Genomic DNA, 13,281 nt, shown 5'->3' with positions numbered 1-13,281 from the left:
GAAAGCATTTAGGTGATGATAACATCCTGTTATCAAAATGTTAACCCACTTAGTACCTAATGTTGGTCCCATGCTTTATATAGCCTATAATAAGGTAGGGCCTACAACGTGGCTAAAGGCCCCAGTGGTAAAGGCACTTGATTTTAGTTTCTCCCAAAATACTAACAGCAACAAAATCTACCACAGTACATTCCTTAACACCTGTTTGGGCTATACATTGCTAAATATTCACGATCAACAAGATTATTGCATGCAGTGTCTATACGCTAAAGTTTGATTTTGAGGAAATTCGATCCAAGGGCCTAGGTTTCGTCTGAAATTTGGTAGGGACATATAGCAAGGATAATATTCCAAATGTTGGTATTAAGAAAACGTGAGATAGTCAGTCTGGTGATATAGGCAATATAACACGATTACCGCATTTAAGAAGTCTAATATCTTACAGTATTTATCTCTGCCCATCATATTAAATATTAGCCATTTGTATTAATAATTTCTAAAGAATAAACAAATTAAGAACTGACCACTGAACGGTTAGGAGGAAAAATGTGATCTGCAATAAACCTAACCTAAGGTTAATGGATCAAATCAAATGTTTCTCTTTGAAGATTTATCTCAAGAAAATAATATCCATGTAAATAAAGTGACATTCTGTTAAATATATTATCCAGTAAATTGAAACAAAGGGTGATTTGAGCAAAATCACAAGATGGGCACAATGGAACATTGGAATATTGACATTTTCCCCTACTTACTGCTTTCCAACTCCCCTCACTCACTCATAATCTTACCTCATATAGCTTATTTATATTTTCTTAAATTTTTTTTATCTAAGGTAACCTCCTAGGCTTTAGGCTTATAGCCTACAATTAATAATAATATATATTATATATATATATACAGTGAGGAAAATAAGTATTTGAACACCCTGCTATTTTGCAAGTTCTCCCACTTGGAAATCATAGAGGGGTCTGAAATTGTCATCATAGGTGCATGTCCATTGTGAGAGACATAATCTAAAAAAAAAAAATCCAGAAATCACAATATATGATTTTTTAACTATTTTTTTGTATGATACAGCTGCAAATAAGTATTTGAACACCTGTCTATCAGCTAGAATTCTGACCCTCAAAGACCTGTTAGTCTGCCTTTAAAATGTCCACCTCCACTCCATTTATTATCCTAAATTAGATGCACCTATTTGAGGTCATTAGGTGCATAAAGACACCTGTCCACCCCATACAATCAGTAAGAATCCAACTACTAACATGACCAAGACCAAAGAGCTGTCCAAAGACACTAGAGACAAAATTGTACACCTCCACAAGGCTGGAAAGGGCTACGGGAAATTGCCAAGCAGCTTGGTGAAAAAAGGTCTACTGTTGGAGCAATCATTAGAAAATGGAAGAAGCTAAACATGACTGTCAATCTCCCTCGGACTGGGGCTCCATGCAAGATCTCACCTCGTGGGGTCTCAATGATCCTAAGAAAGGTGAGAAATCAGCCCAGAACTACACGGGAGGAGCTGGTCAATGACCTGAAAAGAGCTGGGACCACCGTTTCCAAGGTTACTGTTGGTAATACACTAAGACGTCATGCTTTGAAATCATGCATGGCACGGAAGGTTCCCCTGCTTAAACCAGCACATGTCAAGGCCCGTCTTAAGTTTGCCAATGACCATTTGGATGATCCAGAGGAGTCATGAGAGAAAGTCATGTGGTCAGATGAGACCAAAATAGAACTTTTTGGTCATAATTCCACTAACCGTGTTTGGAGGAAGAAGAATGATGAGTACCATCCCAAGAACACCATCCCTACTGTGAAGCATGGGGGTGGTAGCATCATGCTTTGGGGGTGTTTTTCTGCACATGGGACAGGGCGACTGCACTGTATTAAGGAGAGGATGACCGGGGCCATGTATTGCGAGATTTTGGGGAACAACCTCCTTACCTCAGTTAGAGCATTGAAGATGGGTTGAGGCTGGGTCTTCCGACATGACAATGACCCGAAGCACACAGCCAGGATAACCAAGGAGTGGCTCTGTAAGAAGCATATCAAGGTTCTGGCATGGCCTAGCCAGTGTCCAGACCTTAACCCAATAGAGAATCTTTGGAGGGAGCTCAAACTCCGTGTTTCTCAGCGACAGCCCAGAAACCTGACTGATCTAGAGAAGATCTGTGTGGAGGAGTGGGCCAAAATCCCTCCTGCAGTGTGTGCAAACCTGGTGAAAAACTACAGGAAACGTTTGACCTCTGTAATTGCAAACAAAGGCTACTGTACCAAATATTAACATTGATTTTCTCAGGTGTTCAAATACTTATTTGCAGCTGTATCATACAAATAAATAGTTAAAAAATCATACATTGTGATTTCTGGATTTTTTTTTTTTAGATTATGTCTCTCACAGTGGACATGCACCTATGATGACAATTTCAGACCCCTCCATGATTTCTAAGTGGGAGAACTTGCAAAATAGCAGGGTGTTCAAATACTTATTTTCCTCACTGTATATATATATATATACATACATTTTTAATGTGTTTTCCTGAAGAGGGCGCTTACCGGCTGAAAAGCAGAATCTTCCATTGAGCTGCTTTTAAAACTCATGAAGATTTTGTACTTTTTGACAGTAATCATTTTGTACATGAAAATTATGCTTGTTTAAATCAACTAATTTCAAGGATTGATAGCAATGTTTATCTCCAGAAAAAAAATTATCTCAAAAAGAGAACTATGTCTGTTAGCATTGGTGGTTTTTCTTCATCCTCCGCACCCATTACAAATGCTGTTCCACAGGGTTCCATCTTGGGTCCTCTACTCTTTTCTCTGTATATGCTTCCTCTGGGTTCTATCTTTCAAAAATACAATCTCATTTTACTGTTATGCTGACGAATTATCTCCCTGATGGGTCTACCAATTGCTGTTCATTAAGTAATCTATATTCCTGTCTTAAGGATATAAAGTGTTAGATGACACATCATTTCCTTCAACTTAATGATAATGAAACAGAAGTGATTGCATTTTGCTCTCAGTTTTGCATCTCGAACAATGGTAACCAGTTACTTTATATTCTAACTTGCTTAACAATGTTAAGAATCTTGGTGTCATTTTCGATTCAGCAATGCTCCTTAATAAGCAGGTTGATGCCATTGTTAAAGGAAGCTTCTTCCACCTTAGGTCCATTTCTAAATTAAAACCTTTCATTCAATGAAAAATCTGGAAACTGTTTTTTCATGCCCTTATTACTACTAGGCAAGATTACTGTAATTCCTTGTATGTGGACCTGCCTCAGTCCTCCCTTGCATGTTTGCAGATGGTTCAAAATGTAGTAGCAAGATTTTTAACTGCATGGTTCAAGAAAAAGAGACAATATCACCCCTGAGCTGGCATTTTTGCACTGGTTACCAGTTAGTTTTAGAGTTGATTTTAAAATTAGGTCTTGCCCCGCAATGTAATTGTGATCTGCATCATCCACATTCTGCTCCGAGATCACTCAGGACATGTAACCAATTATTTCTCTGCATTCCACATTCTCATTTAAAGTCCAAGGGTGATTGAGCATTTTCAGTAGCTGCCCTTGCTATTTTTAAATCTAGCTTAAAGACTCGTTTTTACTCTTTAGCATTTGAGGTTGCCTGAGATGATAACACAATTCCTTTAGTACTTATTTGTGTTTTTATTATTGTTGCTATTATTCTTGTATTATTTTATTTGTTTTGACCTTTTTATTATTGTACAGCACGTTGGCTCAACATCATTTGTTTTTAAATGTGCTGTATTTAGAAACTTAAATAACTTAAAAACGACTGCGATGGTTGCATCCTGAAGAGCACTGAGAAAAGGAACAGGTGCGTAATGCGACGACACCATTTATGCACCACTTCAGAAGAGGTAGGACAATATTTTACACATTAAGAATTATACTAAGGATATGGAATTAAATTAAAAACATAGTGTAAATTTAAAAGTATTTTCTGTGTAGTAAAAAATGTATGAAAGTTGATTGGGACATGTCACTCACTAGGTATCATCCCTACCTAAAATTACACCTATATTATTCAATCCAATATTTAATAATTATTAAAATGTTGCAAATTTAAAAAGCTAATGAGAATCCCTGAAATTATCACATTTATTTTTAAACAAAATACTTGTTTATCCTTTTCAGTTTTGTACAGGTGTTTAAAATCAAAAGTTTTGTATTAACTGTCAAATAAGTGAAAGGATAGTATTTGGGGTAAAATGGCCCCCTGTTGCAAGGGCTAAAGGCCCTCATAAAAACTTTTTTCCTAAAAGAATATTCCAGATAAATACAAGTTAAGCGCAAGAACATTTGTGGCATAATGTTGATTTCCACAAAAGTTAATTTCGACTAATTCCTCCTTTTGTTAAAATTGAAGTTTCAGAGATGCACTTACAATGGAAGTGAATGGGGCAAAATTTTTGAGGGTTTAAAAGGCAGAAAGGTGAAGCGTATAATTTTATAAAAGCACTTACATTAATTATTCTGTTAAAACTCATGTCATTTTTAAGCTGTAATGTTTTTAAATCATCATTTTTAGTTATTTTAGGGTTTGTTGACATTACATCATCATGGTTATAACTATAACGATAAATTGGCAAATAACTTTACACAGTAAAAGGTTAAGCGATTTTATTACACTAAAATCATGTTAACATGCATATTGTTTATGTCTTGTGGCTATGCTTTTGAAACAGAGAGAATTTGAATGTTTACGAATTGGCCCCATTCACTTGCATTGTAGATGACTCACTGGAACACAGATATTTTCTTTTTTTTTAAGAAAAGGAGGGGTAAGTCAAAATAATTTTTTGTGGTAATCAAGTTTATGTCGATTGAGCTTAACTTGTATTGAACCCGGTATATTCCTTTAAGTGGGGCGAATCAATTTGTTTAAAGTGGGTTCACAGACTGATCCAATTACAATGGAGATTAATTTGTTTATAGAGTACTTGATGTTTGAAATGCCAAATGTGATTGAAAGGAACAGAAAATGGTTAACCCTTTTTTGAAGTGGTAATTTTGAATTAGCGTTGTCATAATTTGTTACTGTAAAAAAAACATCTTTCTGTCTCAAAAGCATTTGCCGAAGCGGACCAATTTTGCCCTATAACTATTGTCCCTATATTTACACAATATCAGTTTAACCCCACTGGGCTCCCTAGCCACCTTTTATTTGATTTATTTTTTTAAATAATTGTAACCAAAACAACCTTCTGCTATTATTTCTTTTCACACAATGTTTTTTCTCCATCAATTTTATATATATATATATATATATATATATATATATATATATATATATATATATTGATAAAATTATATATATATATATACACACACATTTATTTATTTATTTTTCAATCTTGATACACTTTGTGGCCAGAGAAAAGGCTCAATTAGCACTGTTGTACCCTAACAAGTTTTTTTTTTTTTTTTTTTTTACTTAAATTCAAGCTTAATCTAATAAAATAACCAGATTAATACAAGTAACTTTTTGCCAAAGTAAGCAGATCTCAGAACCAGGACACATTCATGGATTTATTGGAGATTCCTGACATATCCTTGATAACTGTTAAATATTTAACCACAAACACAAATTCTGACCAATCTGCAAACTTCCACCCATTCACCTCTAAAAGTATCCCGTCACTGACATATACGCAGCTCACTGACATGCAACGACCAGGTACCCTTTATTACAGCATCATCCATTTACATCTTGAATGTACAATTATTAATGTAATGTAAAAATGATAAACAGCTATTTTTGTTTTACAATGCATCAGATTGGTTACCTTTTTGTTCAAAGTGTATTTTCCAACTCAACGAACTTCCATGCCCATCTCGCATTTTAATTCCATTATATTATCAATAAACTATTAAAAAAAAAAAAAAATACTTAAATTCGAATCAGTATGGAAATTTGTTGAGGTCTTGAATTAATGAAACAGGAAACCATAATGCACATTTAGATGAGACAGCAGGTCAGGCCGGTCCTTTTTTTCTTACTCGTGCAATACACCAAATGCGTTTGCAGAGACTACATGGAGGACAAGTGGAGGTTATCTATACAAGAGTCAGTAATACAAAACAGACAGTTAAAACAGGAAAAAACTGAAGGGTATATGACAAACTGATTGTTCCCGTTGTTCGGAGAATTTGAAACATACCACATGAGACCTACAACGAAAAACTCGTGCTGCAGCACAATTCTTTCACATGAAGAAGTGGTCTTGAGAAAGTCTGGAGAACCCATGGCATGCCAGCCACTTTGTTTCCATCACTCTGTGGCCTTGAGCGAGAAAGATAGTTTAGGCCTCGACTTTCCTTTCCCCAAAATAATCTTCTGTTCTTCTTTCTGCTGTTTCTGTCGCTCTTGCTCCAACTTCATACGCTCTTCGTGTATCTTCCTCTGCTCTTCAACTATTCGTAGCTGTTCCTCTGCCTGTAGGACACAATGTGGAGAGTTTGTTGGCAAGATCCAGAAACTAATTCTTGTTGTGTATCTTGATGCACTAAAACCCAGAACTAAACTGTATCTTCTATATCAAGAAACAAAACTCTACAATACAAGTCAATAGCCGCGTTTCCACTATTGGGCCAAATGAGGGTGTGCTAGTGTGTGCCAGGGCCAGTTGCGTTCCCACGGTCTTTTATGGGGCTTCTTCTTGCCGCCTTGAGGCCTTCTCGAGGCCAATGGCCTTTGGCCCACCGATTACCCTTGGGACAAACAAGGCCAATTGGGACTGATGAGGGGTCAATGTCAAAGGTGGAGTTTCACTGAAATTGGCAGGATGTGTATCAGGCGCACAGCGGTGCAGGTTCAGAAAACAAAAAACTAATTTGCGGGTAAATCTGTTAAAACAAACAATGGACAAAGCAGTGCCCAAAGAAAGAACTTTCCATGGTTCGAGGTTATGGATGGTGTGCTGAGACAGCGTCCCGCTACCGGGGCGCTCGGGACACCATGGCAGTTACAGTCGGTGAGTTATCAACGCTAACTTATCTTGCTAGCTAGCTAATGTTTACAAACAACATAAACTCGATATTCTAGATAACATGATACGTTGGCTTGAGCTTCCTTCTTGCTTGTGAAATGGGCGGGGTGTGTGACATTGACACCAGGGTGACTTTTTACATGCATGTTTTAGGGCAACGCTGTGGGGCTATTTGCCTGATGGTGGGAACGCAGATCGATTTTGGTCTCGAGGTTTGAGGTCCAAGGCTATTGGCCCCAGCTGGCTAGATGATAGCCTTGGCTCGCACTGGCCCAATAGTGGAAAAGGAGCTAATTAGTGCTTATGCAATATTAACATTCCAAAGGACTACACTAAATGCACACGTTATGTCCTATTGTGATTAAACAAGCAATTACAAAGGATGTAATTTGATGAAATATACAGTCTGCATGTCCTGCACATATCAAAGTGGATGTATGAAGCCAGCTGTTTAAACAATGAAAACACCTCATGATGATGGTCATCACGTGCACTATTGGGTGTAGTAGACAACAAAGACTAGCGCTTGCATTCACTTACACAGCACATACAGACTATATATTAATTTAATTAAATCACAGCCATTAGTGGTTTAATAATCACACTGGTTCATGTAGCCACCTGCTTTTCTGGAGGAATGAAACTGTATCAATAAAATACAAACTGAAGGGCTTCACTCAGTTTTCGCCAATAAAAATCTCAATTTACAACAGAAAAACAATACAACAGAAATATATCACTAATGTATAGTTATGTTATAATCTCTGTAATAAAAATACTACTAACAAATCATTAATCAAAAATCAAACATTCATTGTATTATATTTAAGCATTATATCACATCTGATGCTTTATTTGACAAAAATAACTTGTGTTTTGGATTGAGCTGTAAGGATCTGAATAAAAGTACTTGGTATAATTAAAAATAATGCAAAGTTTTGTTGAAAATTAATTGTTCTATTTTAAATTGACTTAAGTTGTATTTAATTTATACATCCTTTTGGCGATAATACTGAATTAAACTGTTCTATATACACACCAGTTTAGCTTGAGCATCGGCTATCTTGCGATTGTTCTCCACCAGAATCTTCTCCAGTTCTTCACGCTTTGAATTCTCTTCCTCCTGCAAAAGTAAACTGGTTAAATGGAATTGTAAAGACTTCACAATGATTCCCAAAAAACAAGTAGTACAACTTCAGCAACACATAAATGAGAAGATAATGAATATTCATTGAGCTCACCAGACATGGATAAACCTACACTTGTCCTTCACTGATGAATAAATGGAGTTCCTAGAGGAGTCAAATTGGGAATACTTTCTTTTTTTATAGCAAAACACACCACCCATCAGCAAGGGAGGTTGTTTCAAACCACTGACCTGTATTTTCGGTACATCTCTGCTTACATCTCACTCACAGAAAAAAGGTCACACAGTGAAGTGCCGTCTGAGGAGCAGTCAGCTCCAATGGTGTGTGGGAGGAACAGAAGCATGAACAACTTTCATCACTTCTATCTGTAAGCAACTGTTCTGGCGAGTACATAGGCTTACAATTGCAACAAAGGCTCTCAAATTAGTAATTTTTTTTTCCTTGAAAAAAAATGATGTTCACATGGGGGAAACATTAAAAAAAGATAAGAGGATGGTAGCGCTGTCCTTGAATATCAAACAGGTAACCTTTTGTTAAAGATTAGGTTACTTACATTGGTGCTTACGAGGAGATAACCAGTGCTGGGTGTAATACTGTAATTAAATGACTATTTCATTGAAAAAAGTAAAGTAAGTGATTACTCTTAATTTTCAGTAATTTAATTACAGTTACTTCTGATGTAATTGGGTTAAATACTGTATAGACTATAGAACATTTCTATTTAAAAACAATAGTGAATTTAAAATGACAATTTTGCATCTAATGTTAAAATATACGTTTTCTAATTTAACGCCGCCCCCTTAAATTATTTGGCCAGTTCATGATTAATTTATTTGATTTTACATGATTTATTTGAAAGAATTAAGAGAACAGTTTCATGTCTATCCTTGTATTTTTCATCTGGTCAAGGTTGATAAGTGTTTAAGAAAGTAATTATTAATAAGCAATTATTACTTTCAGACAGAGTAATTAGTACAGAAATCTAATTAGAAAAATATGTAATCAGTAGTTAGTAATTAATTACCTTTTTAGAGTAACTTACCCAACACTGGAGATAACATATTGGTTGATGTTTCTTCCATCTGATCCGTTCACATACAAAACAATGCTCAGATTGTTGCTCATAATTTTCCCCTCAGGTGTCAAACTACATTTGTGCGTTGCCATGGCAATATATAGGACCCCAGGCACAGCCTAGTTGGCTATCTAATGGCGGATAACATATAACTACATTGCAATTTTTTTTTTACTACATACAACTAACTAAAACCCATTATTGTAGTGAATGAATCTTTCGTGAAATTGAATAGGTAGGGGAGAGGAATTTCTGGCCCACCCATGAGGGGTGGGGGGAGATGACATTACGATTTGTCAAATTTGACTCTACTAATGGGCTCAACTAGTTGACTATTACAAATTTGTAGTCTTGCAACCCCTACCATCTAGCGCATGTTTCCACTGGAAAACAATTCAAAAACATATCTCATCCCATGCAAAAGGCCCCTAAGTTGATCAGAACAGGGATAAACAGAAGAAAGGAAGGTAGTACATTTTGGGGTGTGTGTGTGTGTGTGTTCAAATGCAAGTTACCTCCCGGGCCTTCTGAGCTTCCAGCTCTGTTTGTCTCTGTCTTTCCAGCTCCTCTAACAACTGCTTTTCCATGATACGTTTAGCCTCCTCCACCCGTCGCAACACTTCTCTCTCAATCTCATCCTTGCGTTTTTCCAGTTCTTCCTCCACACGTTTGGCGACCAGTTCTTCTACACGACGTGCCGTCTCCTCCTCTATCAGCCGTTCCTCTATTTCCTGCTGTCGACTAAGGGGTAAGGAGAAAATAATGTGCATTGTTTCATTTAGTATCACAAACTGAAATTGTACTTGTTTCTTTTCATAATAAACATTGTGCATGTAACCATTGATTTCTGTATATCGGCCAGTGTTTGGTATTTTTAGTATCCTGTAACTGTTAACTGTCTTGTCTAATGATAAAATGGCAAATATACCAGATTTAATTCACAAACCTCACAAAACATGCGTAAATCCATTTTCCATTCCTTTTACTAAGGAGCGCTCACATATATTCCTCTATAGCACATTTTATAATAGCCTGGATCAAAACGGTGACTCTCTGACTCACGAATGTTGCACAACCATTAGTCCATGAAACTCCAAACAGGTGATCAGGGCCGAGTAAATTGGAAGCGGTCAGTAGATTGCTGCTCTCGATGAATCCACACGAGAGCGATAGATCAACTTTAAAGTAAAAACGCTTCAGCTGTGCTCTAAGTAAATGTCTTATTCACTGAGCACTGTATGTGAATACGTTTGATTTGGTCTTTTTGTTGCTCGACTACTACGTGCACTCTTGTTATTTCCTTCTTCCTAATGTATTACAATTTCTTTATGCGCAAACAATTATCCCACTAAAATGGCAAGACTAAACAGAAACCAAGAAAAACTTCTATCTACCATCTAAAACACACAAAATCATATATATATATATATATATATATATATATATATATATATATATATATATATATATATATATATAAAATGCTATATAAAAGTTAGACAATTTATGTGCATGTCATTTACTATTATTAAAGCTGAAGTGTGAAATTTTTAATAAAAAATGACAACTGAATTTAATTGCAAAAATAAAACAATGTTTTCTAAACCGCTTTCTAAATACGCCCCTTCTGCAGTTGTTCAGACATTCAGATAGTCCCGTCCCAACTCAAACCATTGGCTGAGAAACGTTGTTGGGGCAGGTCTAAGCGGGTCGCTCAAAACAAACGGAGGGACTTTTATAGTGCCACAAAATGTTTACAGTTTTTCAGAAAATTTATCTATGAATGACTTATAGTTGTCTCTGCATATTAAGCTGGGATAGAAGAAAGTATTTTAATACCAAAAAAAGTTACATCCTTAAGCTCTAAATTGTGTGATATGTCAGCATTATATCGGCCACACTGCTCTCTGGATATCGGCATTAGCCATTAAATAATCCATATCGGTTGACCTCTAAAATATAATGCTAACATATTTTATTTAGTGATAGTCAAATTGTTCACAAAATGACTGAACTTTAATGCATTTGTGTAATGAATTATTTTAAGACTACATTTGAATAGATTCTGAAACTGATCCTAGATAGGCTTCTTTTAAATTGGATAATCAGACATGGCTATAATCTTAAAATAGCAAAATATCAGCTTGGCCGATACTGATCTATCATAATTTATTAGTACAACAATCTAGATCCTGTGTCTTCAGTCACTTCCACAAAAAACAAATAATAATAAATACCAAGGCATTACCTTGTTTTTAGGTCACGGAACAATACCATGCTTTTGGACATTTGCAATAGTAATACCATGTTTTGGGGTTTTCCATGGTATTTTTTGAGCACCTTGTAAATACCATGATATGTTAATGTGGTCATTACTCAGTACCATGGAATATTCTTGCAGAAAAAAATAACCATCACACTAATGGTTTTAATGGTTATTATGGGAACTGCAATGGTTTTAATAAACTAGAATGGTCACTATGGGTCTCTACTGGGAATGTGTAGGCTTCTATTGGTGGCATGTTATGTCTCGTGGATAGGGACCAATACCTGTAAAGGGAACCAAAGCAAACTACACAATCTTAATTGTATATGGCCCAAAACACACTACACTTGTAATTACATTGGTAGTGGTACCATGTTACCACCACAGTACTTTTTTGAGTCCTCATGTCTCACACAGCTCATGTGATGTCCTACTACACATTTGTGGACAAACTGGCGGCACTCACATTCTCCTCTGTCTTTCCAATTCAGCTTTCTTCTCTTCCTCCTCTTTCTTCTGCTTTTCATCTACGGCACTCCTCTTGCTTAAAGCCCTGCCGAAAATATCAATTCTCTCGGGCGGCGATACAGGTCTTTCCCTCTCCCGGCGGGACGTGGCCGTGTTTGATTTGGATCCAGAGCGCGATTCTCTCTTCCGACTCCTTTTGGACTCTCGGGACTTTGAGCGCCTCTTCCTCTCTTTGTCCCGGGACCTTGACCGAGAGCGGCTGCGCTTTTTACTGTGCTTGCTGCTTTTGGTGTGTTTGGACCGGGAAGAGCTACGGCTCCGCGAACGACCCATTTAAAAGCCGGTAGAGTACAGTAGTAGTAGTAGTCAGGAGCTCCACACTCGGAAGACCTCTATAGCATCGGATAGACAAGTGACTACCGGCGGCACAAGCACTCGATCGTTTTCAAAACAAGCCCTTAATCGCACACTTAAGGAATCAAGCCGGACTGCATGAGAATGATCGACTGCTATTATCTGCAAATTAGTTGTATAATATCAACAATGTAATTTAGCTGCACTGAGCCATTTATTTCGTAGGGTTAAAAAGCAAAATGGATGGTGGCTGATCTCAGATCCCAGAATGCATCTTCTTGCTTTTTTTCTTACCGTGTCACGATCGACACTAGCATGGATTACTGCCATCAACCGGCGTGGAGCTTGAATAATAAACCATTCGGATAGCACTGCGAGAACGCATCAGGCCTTTTATTTGGATTTTAATTGAAACCTTTAGCGTTAGAACACACATAAAGGACATTTCAGCATAACATTATGCAACATTTCAGCTAGTACACCTAAACAGGACGATTTAATTAATCGACAGGCTGCATTTAGGTTAGGTGCAGTAATAAAGTAATACTGTTTTTTTCCTGCTACAGCAGTCTCAGGCTTATAATATCTAAATGTAGCTAATTATAATTTGATCAATTTAAATCGGGGTTCATTGTTAACTAATAATAACTGACTGCTGGATGGTTATTTGACATAGGCCTGATATTGATATCGTCTGCATTACATTTCCATCAATTATGGTATTAGGCATCACCTGCCTAATATCATTTAGGTCCCTTTTGTGCCACCAAAACAGCTCTGACCTGTCAAGGCATGGACTCCACAAGACCTCCGAAGGTGTCCTGTGGTATCTGGCACCAAAGACGTTAGCAGCAGATCCTTTAAATCCTTTAAGTTGCGAGGGGGCCTCCATGAATCGGGCTTGTTGGTCCAGTACATCCCATAGATGCTCAATCAGATTGAGATCT

The 13,281-nt window shown here is 36.9% G+C and overlaps 1 protein-coding gene across 2 annotated transcripts; it reads right to left on the bottom strand.

The window, feature by feature from the left end:
• Positions 1–5,556: 5,556 nt before the first annotated feature.
• On the bottom strand, positions 5,557–12,601 carry LOC127643598 (arginine and glutamate-rich protein 1-B). Of its 2 annotated transcripts, XR_007970537.1 has the most exons (5): positions 11,979–12,601; positions 9,762–9,987; positions 8,063–8,146; positions 6,196–6,470; positions 5,557–6,091 (listed from the first exon to the last, which is right to left on the bottom strand). XR_007970537.1 is itself a non-coding variant. In XM_052126388.1 (4 exons), the coding sequence occupies exons 1-4, from the start codon at positions 12,311–12,313 to the stop codon at positions 6,306–6,308; spliced, it is 810 nt and encodes a 269-aa protein (XP_051982348.1). In that variant the 5' UTR covers positions 12,314–12,601; the 3' UTR covers positions 5,557–6,305. The 2 variants fall into 2 exon arrangements, 1 of the variants encoding a protein (XP_051982348.1); XM_052126388.1 differs by having other exon boundaries at positions 5,557–6,470.
• Positions 12,602–13,281: the final 680 nt, after the last annotated feature.

The sequence above is a fragment of the Xyrauchen texanus genome, chromosome 5, assembly GCF_025860055.1.
Source record: "Xyrauchen texanus isolate HMW12.3.18 chromosome 5, RBS_HiC_50CHRs, whole genome shotgun sequence".
NCBI classification, from domain to species: Eukaryota; Metazoa; Chordata; class Actinopteri; order Cypriniformes; family Catostomidae; genus Xyrauchen; species Xyrauchen texanus.
This window is presented reverse-complemented; position numbering and strand designations above follow the sequence as displayed.

Coding starts and splice junctions, on each gene's coding strand:
- LOC127643598 (XM_052126388.1), bottom strand. CDS start 12,313: ATGGGTCGTTCGCGGAGCCGTAGCTCTTCCCGGTCCAAACACACCAAA. Junction 9,988..11,978: donor TTGGAAAGACAGAGGAGAAT/GTGAGTGCCGCC, acceptor CTTACCCCTTAG/TCGACAGCAGGAAATAGAGG. Junction 6,471..8,062: donor CCGATGCTCAAGCTAAACTG/GTGTGTATATAG, acceptor TGTGTCCTACAG/GCAGAGGAACAGCTACGAAT.